This window comes from Spea bombifrons, chromosome 4, assembly GCF_027358695.1.
Source record: "Spea bombifrons isolate aSpeBom1 chromosome 4, aSpeBom1.2.pri, whole genome shotgun sequence".
Taxonomy (NCBI): domain Eukaryota; kingdom Metazoa; phylum Chordata; class Amphibia; order Anura; family Pelobatidae; genus Spea; species Spea bombifrons.
Genome location: NC_071090.1, coordinates 107,917,622 through 107,934,035, shown reverse-complemented (window position 1 = coordinate 107,934,035; position 16,414 = coordinate 107,917,622). Strand labels below are relative to the sequence as shown.

Here is a 16,414-nt window from a genome sequence, read left to right as displayed (position 1 = left end):
ATGTCTTCTTCAAAGAGAGGCCAGCCGCCATCACATGTACAATGTAAGGGGGGGGGGGTTGGCTTTGATGTTTGAATGTTGGATTGGGCTTCCAACACAACCAAATGACAAAGACACATGCTATATATTTTACTATGTTTTCACAGCTTTTTGCTTTCATAATATGATAAAATAATATTTTTTTTATGCACGCCATTGCAAGTATGTATAGATAATAGCTGCTACAAGAGGCAGTGTTAATAACATTCCTACCGAGGGCATTTAAATTATGGTAAACCTGGAAACCATTCAGTACCGTCCCCCTCAGAGGTCTTCCTTACCCTGGGAAGAGAGACAATTGCAGAAACCTGGAAAATCCACCTAGTGACATCACAACGCACGAGTTGAAATGTCACATGGGCTGTGATGTAAATGTAAGCTCACTCAATCAGCCGTGGGAACTCGGAGCTGGACTTTATTTTCAGCGAAAAGTGCTACTTTCTGCTATTTTTAGTCTAATCTAGTGTTGCCCCTTTCTAAACCTGTCCCAGCTATGGTGGGACTTCCAGGCATAAAACATAGTTTTAAAAAACTGGAAAATGTGAGAAACTGGAAAATATCAGTTTAGCCAATCTTATACAACCTTTTTTTTGTTATTGCTTCTACCTAATAGAACTAACACATAAATGGGGGAGCCTGGTTATGCGAATCCAGTGATGGTGGATGGTCTTGAGGAGAGACTTTATGATCTTAACCAAGCATGACATGGCTGAAAAACTTTGAACAAGAGCCTATATTCCGTTTTACAATAAAAGGCTCTAAAACTAGGTTTCCATTCTTTTCTTCAAGGTTCCATTTTGAAAGCTATCAGCAGCTCCAAGCCATGAGATACGCTGTGGAGGAGATCAATGGGGATCCAAGCATCCTCATCAATCTTACTCTTGGGTTCCAAGCATATGATTCCTGTGACACTCAGAACTTTGATTTGGAAGGAACTCTACAAGTGGTGACGGGATATGACAGAGCTATCCCCAATTACAGATGTCTTGGGCATGTTCCTCTCAGCTCCGTAATTGGACCAGCTATGTCCACTCACTCAATCCTCCTGGCTCACATTTTAGGCGTCTATCATTATCCGCAGGTAAAGTTTCATTCTACAGGAACGTGATTCTTTAAGGAAATGCTTCCATACAATGTTTAGTTATGTCCCATGCTTCAATGGTTTACCTACTTGCTGATGTAAACTCCTGTGTGTGCTCTGTGAAAACAGTCCATCTTACATTCAGAATATCATTAAAGTCATATTTTGATGGATACCTTTATGTCTATTAGAGAGTTTGAGAACCCATAATGATAAGAAAACACATTTTCTTTTTTGGAATCGCTATGGACAGCAGTTAATAGAGAGACCACACAATTAAAATGTTACATATTTGTCTTTTCGGTTCTTATTTTTAGAAGAAATGTATTTTAAAGCCTGGTGGGCCAACAAAAAAAAGCCTTACCCTGAAATTGGTGGCCATTGCTAATGCATGATAAAGTTCTATACTTTATATCATTTTCCCAGCAGATCAGCTATGTCTCTACCAGTTCCCTGCTCAGCGACCGGACACAGTTTCCCTCGTTCTTCAGGACCGTCCCCAGCGATACCTTCCAGTCTAAGGGACTTGCTCATCTAGTGTTGCATTTAGGTTGGACCTGGATTGGACTAATAGCTGTAGACAATGATTATGGCCAGCAGGGAATTCAGCTAGTGAGACAAGAGATAATCAAGGCTGGAGCGTGCGTGGCCTTCAGTGAGAACATACTTACAAACCAACCAGATCGTAACGCTCATCATATAGTCAAAGTGATGAAGGCATCAACAGCCATGGTCGTAGTAGTCTACGCAACTGATGTTGATGTTTTACCTCTTCTGGATGAGATGTTGAGACAGAATGTGACACAGAAGACATTAGTCGCCAGTGAAGCTTGGTCCACATCCACCCTACGCTCCCTGGGAAAATTTTCCACCCTGCTTATTGGAACAATAGGTCTAGCCCTCCACAGTGGGGCAATTCCAGGACTAAGGGAGTTCCTCAACAAGATCCACCCCTCTATGTCATTGGCGAGAGATTGGGTAAAGATATTTTGGGAGTTAGCGTTCCAATGTAAATTTGCAACTGATACAAACCAAACACGAGATACGACAGTAAAAGAATGCACTGGATCAGAAGACCTAGAAAACGCAGAGAATAGCTACAATGATGTCTCTAGTTTAAGAGTCACTTATAGTGTTTACACTGCGGTACAGGTTGTGGCCAGAGCTTTGGAAGATCTTAAAAACTGCAAAGATGGAGAAGGTCCGTTCCGAGAAGGATTGTGTGCAAATATTGAGAACTTCAAGCCATGGCAGGTAATATTTCCATTGCAAACAGGTCTAAGTATAAGAAAAGAATGATAAAACACACAACTATCTTAGCTATTTGGACATCTTTGAATTTTTTTAATTCTCATTTTACCTATGTTGACCACATTTTATTAATTATAGGCTCTTTTCCTCCAGATTATCAATTAAAGGCAAATATTTAATTAATTTTAACTTTGAGCACTTATTAAAGATGTAATGTTCAAAATGCTTTTCTAGTATGTCAAATGCTCTCTGCCTCTGAAATTTGTCCATAAAAGGCATTGGGCAGCTATTGCATTTTCCCAAAATTTGAGGATTTGCTTGTCACGCTAGTAAAAGGGGGTTATACTGTAGAAGAGTCCAAACTAAGTCATAGCTCTTCATTAATATCTCAGATGCTTCCAACAAATAATCTTCCTCTTTCCTCGTTAATAGCTGCTGTACTATATGAAAAGGGCGAGAGTCACACTGAGCGGCGGTCAGGAAATGTACTTTAACCAAAATGGAGACCCACCTGCTGTCTATGACATTGTGAACTGGCAGCTGAGCCCGAGTGGCACCATGAGATTTATCAAGGTTGGCCGGTATGACATGACCTCCACCCAAATCTTCAGCATAAACACAAGTGCGGTGTTCTGGAACTCTGCAGACCAACAGGTGCCAACACTATGTCTTCATTAAACCAACTTGTCTATGTTTGGTCTAGACAGTCCACTGAACGTGGTTAATTGTTGGGTTTGGGTATCTAGCGATAAAGGGCTAGCCATGAAAGAACGTGTGTTTCAGTAGGAAAAATAAAATGCCTTTAACTTTATAAATAGTTATAGAGTACTAGACATTATTATTATTTCCTGACAATAGCCTTTCATCAGATGCCCCCTATATAATAAGATAACAAAAGAATCTGCCTGGAAAAAGGTAACATTTCAATCATATCTGCCCCAGGTCCCTGTCTCGGTCTGCAGTCAGAGTTGCCCCCCAGGTTTCTGGAAGGCCACTAAAAGAGGAGAACCTGTCTGCTGCTTCCAGTGTCTTCCTTGTCCTCAAGGGGAGATCTCCAACCGCACAGGTACATTGAGATATTACCTGAGAAAAGGGTGTTGTAAAATGATGTCATCATATGGATATAAATATTAATTGAGTGTATTGTATTATTTTGCAGACTCCATTGATTGTATTAAATGTCCATGGGACACATGGCCAAATCCACAGAAATCCATATGTCTCCCAAAACCTGTAGAGTATCTGTCCTATGAAGACCCACTGGGCAGAACGCTGTCTTCTACAAGTATTGTTTCCTCTTTATTTCCAGTTTTCATTTTGAAGATTTTCATACAGTTGAGAACAACACCTATCGTGAAAGCCAACAACTACTCCGTCAGTTGTCTTCTTCTGGTGTCTCTGTCCTTCTGCTTCCTCTGCTCTTTGGCTTTTATTGGTTACCCCCAACCTGAAAAATGCCTGCTGCGTCAAGTTGCATTCGGAATGGTCTTTACTCTTTGCGTTTCTTGCATTTTGGCAAAAACAATCATGGTGGTGTTTGCATTCATGGCCACGAAACCTGGTAGTGCTCTCAAAAGGTGGACAAGTCCTTTGGTCTCCTACTTGATCATTTGTTTCTGTTCTCTTCTACAGTTTCTTCTGTGCATCATTTGGTTGTCCACTGCCCCTCCTTTTCCTGAACAGGACTCTGAATCCCAACCCAGAGTTATCATTCTTAAGTGCAATGAGGGCTCTTCCACAGCTTTCTGGAGCATGCTGGGATATCTTGGTCTCCTGGCCTTCATCAGTTTCATTGTTGCTTTCCTGGCCAGGGGACTTCCTGATAGTTTCAACGAGGCCAAGTTTATCACATTCAGCATGTTGGCCTTCCTCAGTGTCTGGGTGTCTTTTATCCCAGCCTCCCTCAGTGCTGAAGGCAGGTACATTGTGGCCATGGAAATATTTGCCATCTTGGCTTCTAGCTGGGCTCTTCTTGCCTTTATGTTTGCTCCAAAATGCTTTATAATATTATGTAAACCCAGTATGAACTCTAGAGAGAACCTCTTTAAGAAATTCCAGAGTCCAGATGGATATATCTAACTTATATTCATATAGACAACAAGCAAAAGTGGTGATGCATTCTTATTGCAAAAGGGCACTTTATGATTAAAAAAAAATGTATCATTATTTCATGATTTTGATGTTGGAGAATGCTGTGAGGGAAGCGTAGATTTTCAGCTGGGGTAAAGGCTCATTCTGTTAATCATCACTATTAAAAAAAAAAGTATAATTGTGTTGGAGAATACAAGTACTGACTTTGCTTTGCTTTTTGTAAAACTTTCCTCATGAAGGCCGATGCCTAATGTCAGTTATGTATTTTCTGCCGTGACCGCCTTAGGTCTGACCTAGCCCACAGCCGTCACCCTCCACAGTCGCCATCCCAAATAGAATAAAAGATGCTCCGCACCGGGATATGACGCCATTTATTGAAGTCTTTGGAAATTCTGCTGAGCCAGCACAGCCTCCATAGTAAGGCCATTTGAGGAGATCAAAGATCTTCCTTACAACCTGCTCATAGTGCAGCGGGACCACAAGGGCTTGATCGCCCCAGAAGGCGATCTACCCTCTCGCTGTGTACCAGTGGGTCTGCCATCCCCTGGACCTGCCCTAGGCCTTAGGCCTGGGCTGACAGTTTAAGTCAGTCTGCCTAGTGCAGAAATCTGTGGTATCCTCCTGCTGACATCATAATTCACACAATGATTCTCTTAGTTTCCTGATGTGTCTGGTTGCTGAAACAATGGGCGGCCATATTTTTCTTTTCAGAAAACTTTCCATGAGGTGAAAAGCGTCATTCTTCGCCATTTAAAAAAAAATGAACGCAACAGTTTTTATCCACTTCTAGAAAAAATCCAGTTACGCCAACTTGTAAAGGATTCCATTAGTGAGGTCTTTTTCCTGGTGGTGGAAAAATGCGAAATGCGGTACTTAGACAGCTACGGGACCGTCCATGCGGAATACTACCTGTTTACAACATTTTTCACAAAATTAAAATTTCACATAAGCAAAACGTGCATCATAACTATTTTGAGAAAAGACAAAGGGATCTCAATATGAACAGCTTGGGGGAGAGAAGAGAGAGAGAGGGGATGGGAGAGAGACATTTACCGTATTTGCTCGATTATAAGACGACCCTGATTATAAGACGGCCCCCCAAAATCAAAATATTAATTTAGGAAAAAAAACAAAAAGCCTGAATATAAGACTACCCTATAGGAAAACAGTTTCACTAGTAAATATTAATTCATGTAAACTAATTTTCATATTTAATAAAAGCTATGATTGAGAAAAATATATATTTTTTATTTCCTTTTATTTGCCAACCTGCCCCCCCAGTTATGCACATCTGCCCCCAGGCTTGCCACTCTGCCCCCAGAAATGCCTTGTACCCCCCTATTTGCCACTCTGCCCCATGATGTGCCTTTTAACCCTCTATATGCCACTCTGACTCCAGAAATGTCTTATACCCTCCTATATGCCCCTCTGCCCCATGATATGCATTATACCCCTATATGCCACTCTGGCATATAGGGGGTTAAAAGGCATATCATGGGGCTGAGTGGCATATAGGGGGTTAAAATGCATTTCTGGAGGTATTTATATATATATATATATATATATATATATATATATATATATATATATATATATATAACTTCTAACAGCAATCACACTCCTATCAAGCCAAGGCAGCCAGTACATGCTGGAACCTGTGGATGATAGTAGTGTGATTACAGCCTCCCTATGCCATGCTACCACCCCCACTCCCCTTACATATCCATGCTATCACACACACACTCATTCACAAACATTTAAATACTCATTCATTCCATACTTGTGCAAAACCCCTCCCCCACCCCCTTACCTGAACTGCAGATCTCCCACTCGCAGACTTCTGCAGGGGCCCAGCTGTGTGAGCAACTTCTCTGGCCCCGCCCCCAGAGGAAGGAGGGGGAGGTAGAGTTATGTGAGGACTGTGCTAGCTTCCTGTTCTCTTGCTGCTAATAGCTGAGACGCTGCTCGCGATCAAAGCCCGGTAAGCAGCACAGCCCCAGCAGAATGAGGTCTGATTAGAAGACGACCTCAATTATAAGACGAGGGGGATTTTTCGGAGCATTTGCTCTGGAAAAAACCTCGTCTTATAATCGAGCAAATACGGTAAATAGATAAAGTGAGGAGGGAAAGAAGAACGTTTCAAAGGAGGAGAAAAGTGGCCAAAATCTAAAACTAGAAGGTCAGAGGCTTAGATGGAATGGAAGGAAGTTTTATGGAGAGGGTGGTAGATAAGTGGAACAGCCTCCCAGCAGAAGTGGTAGAGGGTAATACAGTGAGGGTATTAAACATACATGGGACAGGCATACGGCTCCTGAATCTAAGACAAGACCAACGACTGATTAAAGTTTGAGTCGTAAGAGGAGGAGAAACTGGCAGAATAGACGGGGGCCGGATGGGGCCGATCTGCCAGCAGATTCTATATTCTAAATAGGGGAACAAAAAGTAAAATGGCTGCAAGACACTAACGTACTAATCTTGAAGCTTCTTCTATTAAATTATGGCGCAGCGTCTAACAGAGGCCAATGAGAAGACCTTCTACGCGGGTCTGCAAACTCATAACTAACAGCCCATAAGGAAGTATTTTATTCTGTAAGTTCCTAAAAAACATGTGGACACCAAAAATGTAAGAAATAGAGTAGTACCACACGGCTTACGTGCGTTAAACACACATTCACATAAATATATACATCCCAAATTCAACCACCATGAATGGGGACACCGGAGGTCGGAGCTTTGAGTGTCACTCAAACCGGCAGCACTACTGTGCATGCGCACAATTCTGCCCATGCACAGTATGCATTCTCCGGTGTCCCAGACACTAGAAAATCAAAACACTGTCCTGAATCATGCCACCCCCCCCCCCTCGGGCTCTACATCTGTCCCGAAAAGCGAGCTCAGGTGGTAAAATCGGGACTGTCCCACACAAAGCGGGACAGTTGGAAGCCATGTAAATGTAAGGATTGGAAGGCACTGTGTATCTGGTCCTGTAACAGACTGACTATTTGTAACATGTGTGTAAATATTCACTACAGACGATATATATTAAATATTAAAAACAACTATTTACTACTCCCGCCGTTCCTAGTATCAGATTAAAAATAAATTCCTAAAGTATTGCTCTGTTTTGTAGTTTTTTTGCCCTATAATATAAGGTCTTCAGGCAGCTGCATTTGTTGAGTTCTCGTTCTTTTATCTGAGCAAACGCAAATAATACATATTCTTTTATGACTTCAAAAGTATATATATTTATTTAAAGTTCATATTTTTGCTTGCATTTTCGATAATAAACACCATCAATATTAAAAATCCATCATGGCGTCGAGCATCAAAAATTCACAATTCAAAGAAATTGCAATATACAATATATACAATCATATATTGAGTAAGGAAAATGTATGTTATTGTTTTACGTAATTACGTATTAATTGAATTAATTTTGTAATTGTGTAATTCTGTGATCCCCTCCCCCTCTATTCCTTGCCTGTACAGCAGGGACACCACATGTGTAAAGCGAGTAAAGTATAAGATGTCCCAAGGGGAGGAAAACGCTCAAGGCATCTCAGAAGGAATCCTCTTCGGGGAAAATTAACCCCTGAATTACAGTTTATTTTAATGGTAATCCATAGAAACACCGTCTAAGCACCTAGCACAGGCATTAAACAGTTAATCTGGATTTACATTATATATATACGTTCTCTATATAAATGGATATTTTTGTTGCTTGCCGCACATAGAAGGGAAAGAATGAGATGCAGTAAGTATAAGATCCTTTGCTATATCGTTACCGTAACCTCCTATTATCTCTTTACTATTCTTTTATGGGGTCTCCGCCATACCTACTCTACTATTCGTACTATCACTCTAAAGAGATCACCGTATATCCGACAAACTCTCCTCTATACACCATCCATCTACAACGATTCTCCGCTCTAACCCCCTACCACCCTCTAAACACAGCGTTCTATCGCGCTCTCTCCAACGTGATGACCTTTAACCCCTGGAGCAAATGCCAGGCACTGCCCCTGATGTCGGTTGGCATCTTGGTCACATATCTGAACATCTTCAGTAATGTTTGTGTTCAATCATTGTGTATATTTTAAGATACCCCTTTTTTTTTTGCAGACCGGCTTTTAGACAGGAACATTAGGCAGACCCCTTCCATCTCACAGGTCAACCATGACCAAATGGTCTTCAATAATAAACCAAAAACCCAACATACAGTGATGGTGGAAGCAAAGGAGAAGACCTCTTGGTCCAGATTATGCTTTGTGGGCATGCATTTTGTTTTTAAAAAGGTTTCATTGCCCATTTTGTTTAAATTAGAGCAGCCTTGGGAAAGTGACCCATCTGGTCGTTTGCCGTTCCTTGGAGATGCCTGCGAGGCGCGGAACTAATGGTGGTTTCTTTGTCTCCGCTATTCCTAGGTATTGGGACATTCTAGAAATATGATGATCAGTATTTATGGAGCTCTCTGGCACGTCGTCCTGTCTCACCTCCTTCCGGCTGTCTGCTCCACGGATCGGCGATGTGGACTTCACGTCTCGGAGCTCGAGGGCTTCTCGCAGCCGGGGGATATAATGATGGGGCTGATGCTGCCGCTGCACGCCGACAAAGTTTACCAACAGATCTCGTTCAATGAAAGACCACCCAAGGTCGCGTGTACCGTGTAAGGACACATGACGGGGTTTGTACCGTATCCGTGAGTTTCCGGGGCTGTATCTAGTCTCTAGAACGTTAAAGGATGGACCTTCAGAGCTTTTAGAATGGATTCAATGATTAGAACTCCTTGTAGCTTGTGTTGTTACTCATGGATTTATAAAGTATTATCATGGATTTTAGGGTAATCATGGATTTATAAAGTATTTCTGATGACGTAAAGGTAAGCAGGCAATGCGATAAAGCAGGGTGTTGGGTTGTATAGCGAGAGGCATTGGTGGCAGGAAGAAGGAGGAGGTTCTGACACTTTATAGACCTCTGGTGGGATCTCACCTAGAGTATTGGGGGACAGTTCTGGAGACCTCATTGACATATTAGAGATCTTAGGAGAGGGCGACTAAAATGGCGAATGGTTTGCAGGATAAAAGTGATCAGGAAAAACTGAGGGATCTCAATATCTCCGGCTTGGGGGGAGAGAAGAGAGAGAGGGGGTGGGAGAGAGACATTTAAATACATAGAAGGATTTAACAAAGTACAGGAGGGACATTTATTTTAAAGGGGGAGAAATGTTGGTGCAATAGACCTAGAGTCTCAGATGGAATGGAAGGAAGTTTTACTTTACTGGGAGGGTGGTAGATAAGTGGAACAGCCTCCCAGTAGAAGTGGTAGATGCTAATACAGTGGGGAAATGTTAACATGCATGGGACAGGCATACGGCTCCTGAATCTAAGACGAGACCAGAGACTGTTTAAGGTTTGAGACATTACAGCAGATGGAACAGACAGACAAGACGGGCGGAAGGGGTCTGATCTGACGGCAGATTCTATGCGTCTATGTATTTTTATTTATGTTTCACCTTAAGTAAAGAAGGGGGGGTGGTAGAGTTGGCAGCATTAGCACAACAATTAGATCCCTGTTCTGAGATCAACTCCCTTGTTCCTGGCTTCGAGAACGATCAGCCTCCTCTATACAGACGCAGCAACTTAGCAATAGGGAAGCTATGTGTTATGGGGAGGAATAATCACACAAATCCAAGGAACATGAACTTAACACTACTACTCCCATAGTATACGTAGTTTTACTACCACGCCTTTGTATATAGGATATAAGAAGTAAAAATGTCGTAAATAATTCACATACATACAAGTATGATGAACACACGGGGGTCAGACAGGCAGAGAACATGATTAACGTTTTCCCGTAAGAATTTGTGCCACTAAATAAAGAAATTGAACTGTTTGGTATATTTAACCCCTTAAGGACAATGGGTTGTCCTTAAACCATTTAAAAACAATGCATTGTGAGCCCGTACATCTACGGGCTTTGTCATGAAGGGGTTAATACAGTCACATATATTAAGGGGTTAAGTCTAATATATAGAGAAACGCCAGAACTAGCAGACATGCTTTAAAGTAAGAAGATGGAAACGGAGGGGTTAACGTAGAAAAATCCTTCTTTACAGAAAGAGTAGTAGATACCGGGAATGGAACAGGTTCAGGAGAACACAGGTTCAGGTATTCAATAAAGCTTGGGATGTACAGCGCTACGGACTCTGCCGGTGCTATATGAATAATGTAAAAGCTCTCTTCAAGAGTTAATAATTAAAATGTGATTGAAAAGGTTCTTCGATGTCCTCTATTCTATTTCATCTCTGTCTGTGATACCAACTGGTTGCGATGTTTTATTTGTACTGAAGGATCTACTATGAAGGCTACCAGGGACTCCAGACCTTGAGGTTCGCTCTGGATGAAATAAATGGAAACCCAGATATCCTCCCTAACGTCACACTTGGCTTCCAAGCATATGATTCTTGTAGAGTTCTGAGGCTGGATTTAGAAGGATCGTTACGATTAGTAACAGGAGATGATGGCGTCATCCCCAATTACCGATGTCTTGGAGAAGTTCCGCTCGCTGCCGTAATAGGACACGCCACGTCCACTCACTCGGTCCTCCTGGCTCATATTCTGGGACTCTACAGATACCCGCAGGTAAGAGGGGTTCATAAAGCAATTTAAGTCTGACAGACCTAACTCAATAGCCCAACTCCGGTAATCAAAGCCAATAGAAAGGGACATAAAAGACGAAGACTAAAGTGGTTTTGGTTTGTTTTCCATAACATTATTGACTACGTACTTTGCCCTTAGTTTGCATTTGTTGTATCTGGGATCCCAAAGATAATTTTGCATATAAAATGAATTCGCCTCGATCTGAAGTCTTCTAAAGGTGGCCTACAAAATGAATAAGGGGACTAGAACATCTTTGTTACAAAGTAAGCCTAGAAAAGTAAGATTTGCTTACACTAGAAAAAGGTATCTTACAGGGGATATGATGTCATTACACAAATACGTACACGGACAACATCATCTGCTCTCTGATGACCCGTTCAGTAATACGGAGGGGTCAAGGAACAAGAGGTCGTCCATTCAGACTCAAAGAAAGGAACTTTCACCTAAAGCAGCGAAGATGGAGTAATAGCAGTAAAGATGCGGAATCCACTACCCATTGAGTCTGTGTTGTCAGATCCGATAGATGCTTTTAAATATGGGCTGGATGAGCTTTTAGCGAAGAAGACTATAGAGGCATATAATGGGTTATAAGGACAGGATAAGTTATGGTTAGCTAAGATATTTTTCCCTTTGTGAGGCAGAACTGGAAATCGCTTTATTAGTGAGTTCTGCTTCCTTCGAACATGATGGACTTTTTCAACTTAAATTACCCTCTTACTAGAATTACTATGTTACTAGAATCTCTCATTAAAGCAGATCAGTTCAAACGGTTACTGACCCTTCATAAACAAAACACAGACCGCATCGTATCTAGGGCAAAAAGCTTGTCTGTGTAGATTTTTGTTTGTATTAAAAAAGAAAATGTATTGTATTAGTCGAGTGCGGTACATTGTACTGGCCAACAGGACACAATATGCATAGCTACATAAGCTTTCTGGACCTCAGAACACTCGAGCTTAAAGAAGAAGAAAGGACCTTCCATCTGAGGAAGAGACATCTGAAGCCCCAAAAGCTCATGTGACTCTTTAATCGGTTCAAGATAGCTTAGGCTAAAAATTCCAGTAAAAAGAGGTATAATATCAGGTATGATGATCACTGGTGTAACCCAAAATAATCTAGCAACACACATTATTACCTTCTAAACTGTCACTTTCTCTCAACAGATCAGTTACTTAGCAACCAGTCCAGTCCTTAGCGATCGAACCAAATTTCACTCCTTCTTCAGGACCGTCCCCAGTGATGTCTTCCAGTCCCACGGACTAGCCCAGTTGGTGCTACATTTTGGTTGGACCTGGGTTGGGCTTTTAGCGGCTGACAATGATTATGGCCAGCAGGGAATTCAGATGGTCAAACAGCACCTAGTCAAAGCTGGAGTATGCGTGGCCTTCTCTGAGAACATTCTTCCGAGTCAACCAGACCGCAATGCTCCTCACATAGTCAAAGTAATGAAGAGGTCAACAGCTACGGCCGTGGTTATCTACTCTTCCGCTATTGATATGATTACAATTATGGATGAGATGCTACGGCAGAACATCACAAATAAGATACTTGTGGCTACTGAAGCTTGGTCCACATCCACTCTAATCTCCTTAGGAAGGTTTTCTGGTCTTCTTTCTGGTACAATTGGTCTAGCTATTCAAAGTGGAACCATTCCTGGGCTCCAATTGTTCCTGAACAACATTCATCCCTCAACACACTTGGGGAGAAACTGGGCAAAGCTATTTTGGGAGGCAACCTTCGGCTGTCAATTTTCTGATGGTAACAATCTTACAGGATCTTTGTCTGCAATAAAAGAGTGCACAGGAGAAGAAAGTCTAGAAAACATAAGGAACAGTTACAATGATATCTCCAATTTGAGAAGTGCTTATAGCATCTACTCTGCAGTCTATGCTGTGGCCAATGCATTGGAAGATCTAAGAAAGTGTGCTAAGGGAAAAGGCCCATTCTCACATGGAGAGTGTGCAGACATTTGGGATTTCAAGCCATGGCATGTAAGAGAAAGAGAGTCCTACATTGTGGTTCCCCTACCCTACACATCTTATGAAGATTCTGTGAGATAGATAATGTACTTTTCATTTTTTCTACAGATGCTGCACTATATGAAAAATGTTAGGATCATGTTGAACAATGGGAGGACGCTTTATTTTGATAAGAATGGAGACCCACCAGCTGTCTATGACATTGTAAATTTGCAGTTGAGTCCAGAAGGTGCCATACAATATGTCAAGGTGGGCAGTTATGATACAGCAGCAGCGTTTGGTCAAGTCTTCAGCATCAACAGGAGTGACATAAAATGGGCAACTAAGGACCAACAGGTACAGCAGTTCACCAAAAAATGCTTAGATGGGCTGGGGAATTTCAGATCATTTGGTCACATTTCCCATGGACACTTAAAAAAAGAACTATTAGTCGTGCTTATCCCTCTGGAGCACACTAGAAGTGACTACAGAATGTTCTTTGTGGTGGGACTAATGATTAAAAATGCTTGTACCCACTATTCAGTCTGATGTCCTGAGTACCTCAGGGAACAACAATCTCAACATGTGGCACCCAACATACCTAATTAAACTAAATTGTATGTATGTATGTAGGTTCCTGTCTCGGTCTGCAGTCAAAGCTGTCCGCCTGGTTTTTGGAAGGCAGTGAAGGAAGGAGAACCTGTCTGCTGCTTCCAGTGTCTACCTTGTCCTCAAGGGGAGATTTCCAATCGTACAGGCAAGTGAGTGACTTAAGTCATATAGTCTTCCGTAGGTACTTGTGAGGGTACAGGAATGGAGCAGACGGCAGACGGAGCGTGAGCAAGAGCAGCAGCGGCAGTAGACAACATGTAGCTAGTCTATTATTGTACAATAACCTGCCTACAATTTGTCATCAGTTGCAGTATAATGTATACAAACCAATCAATACCTAATGTGCCAATGGTACATGTTTTTTAGATTCGATTGAGTGCATCAAGTGTCCATGGGATAAGTGGCCAAATCATCTGAAAACCAACTGTCTACCAAAGGCTATAGAGTACCTCTCCTATGAAGATGAGTTGGGGACGACACTGGCTGGCACCAGCATCATGTCTTCTTTAGTTCCTGTTGTCATCTTGAGAATTCTCATACGTTATAAAACCACCCCAATTGTGAAAGCCAATAACTATTCTCTTAGTTGTCTTCTTCTAGTCTCATTGTCCTTTTGCTTCCTTTGCTCTCTGGCATTCATTGGTTACCCTCAGCCTGAGAAATGTCTTCTACGTCAGCCTGCATTTGGCATGATTTTTTCCCTCTGCATCTCATGCATATTAGCCAAGACTATCATGGTGGTTGGTGCCTTCTTGGCTACAAAACCAGGAAGTTATCTGAAGAAATGGACAAGCCCTCGGATGTCTTACCTGATAATTGCTGTCTGCTGTCTTCTACAATTCACCTTGTGCATTACTTGGTTGTTTGTTGTTCCTCCCTACCCAGAATATAACACTATAACCCGACCGGGACTCATCAGTCTTGAATGTAATGAAGGTTCTCCTGTTGCCTTTTGGTCCATGTTGGGGTATCTTGGTCTCCTGGCCAGTACAAGTTTTTTTGTTGCTTTCCTGTCCCGTAGGCTCCCCGACAGCTTCAATGAAGCAACATATATCACGTTCAGCATGCTCGCTTTCCTCAGTGTTTGGTTTTCTTTTATCCCTGCTTCTCTGAGCTCAAGAGGAAAGTATACCCAAGCCATGGAAGTGTTTGCCATCCTGGCTTCCAGTTGGGCTCTGGTGTTCTGCATGTTTGTCCCTAAGTGTTTAATTGTATTGTTTAGGCCAAACATGAACTCCAGAAAATATCTCATGTCGAAAGACAGAGGTCACATTGGCTAGGAGAAAGCTTAAAGTATTTTGTTACCAGTGCATATCAAATACTCATACTGTGTAGATGTTGCATTCCAGGTATCAATACACATGATCTCCACATAACCCATGCTCACAATCCTCACAAAACATCTCCCTGGGGCTGTATTGGGTCACACCTCCACTAAAAAAGGACGTTATTCACAGATTTTCACAGTCCCTCCTCATGCCAACCATAGGGTACACTTCATGGACTTTGTGCCTCCTATCTGAGCTACATAAATGTGGAACTTTCACCTTTACCCTCCCCAAGTCACTGGGCATGTTATGGGGGCATTGAGAGGTGCCGGTGCCCCCCTCCCCCATATATTTGTGTGCACTTTAGACTCCTTTTACTATATTGGTTCTCAGGGATGGCAAACACAGATGTACAACCTGGATTATAAGGCAGCCCAAATATGAAAAATTTAACTTGAAGCCTTTGTAAGATGTGGCGACGGCCATGACAGTTGCGATGTGGTTACGGGTAGGGTTGGGGATATGGTTAGTTGCATAATTATAAAAAAATATATACATTTTACTTGTGTTATTGTCATTTTATTTAATGTTCTGTAACCCCGGCACTTGACATACCTCCAGTTACTATGGACACACTGCAGATCATAGAGAACTATATAGGACTGGTACTCCCAGCATCCTCTCTGTCGTTTTTAAGGAAGGATAAGGGTGGAGCTTGCCGGAAGTATTCTTTCAAGGCGGGAAAGAGATTCCTTTCTACTGTCTGTGTAGGCCTCAAAGCCCGATATGTTACTACTCTCCCTACTTATAGACAGGGTCTGAATTACATTACATTTATTTATATAGCGCCAGCAGATTCCATAGCGCTGTTACAATCAAAGGAATAAATTAAAATCACACACAATAACAACGGTGGTTGAGGGGCAAGTGAAGCAGTAGGAGAGGACTGTTCGGATGGGGATGAGTTGATGGAGTCAGGATGATCTGTAGAGTTTGTTGGTCGTTCAGATGGTTTGGTAATTGCAGCGGGAGCTGTAACTCTTATCTTTCCACTTGGGTTGAGGCGACTGTAGCTACATTTCCAAGTGAGGACTGGGAATTTATAGGCCTACCTCACACGTGGTCAAATAAGGTGGTTGCATATATGATGCAGACGTTTCACATCTTTCACAACAATTGCAATTAAGACAAAAAGGCGCCAAAGTTTACCCTTTGAAATCAGTAGGGTATGGAGACAGGATAGAGACATACCAGGTGAAAATAAGGGGTTAAAGCAGGAGATGAGGGGTTCAGGGACAGATCAGATATCAAATAACCCATTGTGAAGATTCTAGGTAGTGGTTCGCCAAATGTGTTACCCAAATGGCTCTAATACCGTCCCTCATGGAAACTGTGACAAGATACACCTAATTGATTCACCTACATTCAAGCAGGGATATCAACCATAACCAA

The 16,414-nt window shown here is 42.0% G+C and overlaps 2 protein-coding genes across 2 annotated transcripts; both read left to right on the top strand.

The window, feature by feature from the left end:
* The first annotated feature begins 844 nt into the window (after nt 1–844).
* On the top strand, nt 845–4,450 carry LOC128491577 (extracellular calcium-sensing receptor-like). The gene is made up of 6 exons (XM_053463895.1): nt 845–1,120; nt 1,550–2,098; nt 2,273–2,374; nt 2,804–3,025; nt 3,314–3,437; nt 3,531–4,450. Exons 1-6 carry the CDS (start codon nt 863–865, stop codon nt 4,448–4,450), a joined length of 2,175 nt encoding a protein of 724 aa, XP_053319870.1. The 5' UTR covers nt 845–862.
* Nucleotides 4,451–8,907: 4,457 nt separating this feature from the next.
* On the top strand, nt 8,908–14,974 carry LOC128491576 (extracellular calcium-sensing receptor-like). The gene is made up of 7 exons (XM_053463894.1): nt 8,908–9,128; nt 10,815–11,106; nt 12,288–12,741; nt 12,898–13,115; nt 13,212–13,439; nt 13,716–13,839; nt 14,061–14,974. Exons 1-7 carry the CDS (start codon nt 8,908–8,910, stop codon nt 14,972–14,974), a joined length of 2,451 nt encoding a protein of 816 aa, XP_053319869.1.
* The last annotated feature ends 1,440 nt before the right edge of the window (nt 14,975–16,414 follow it).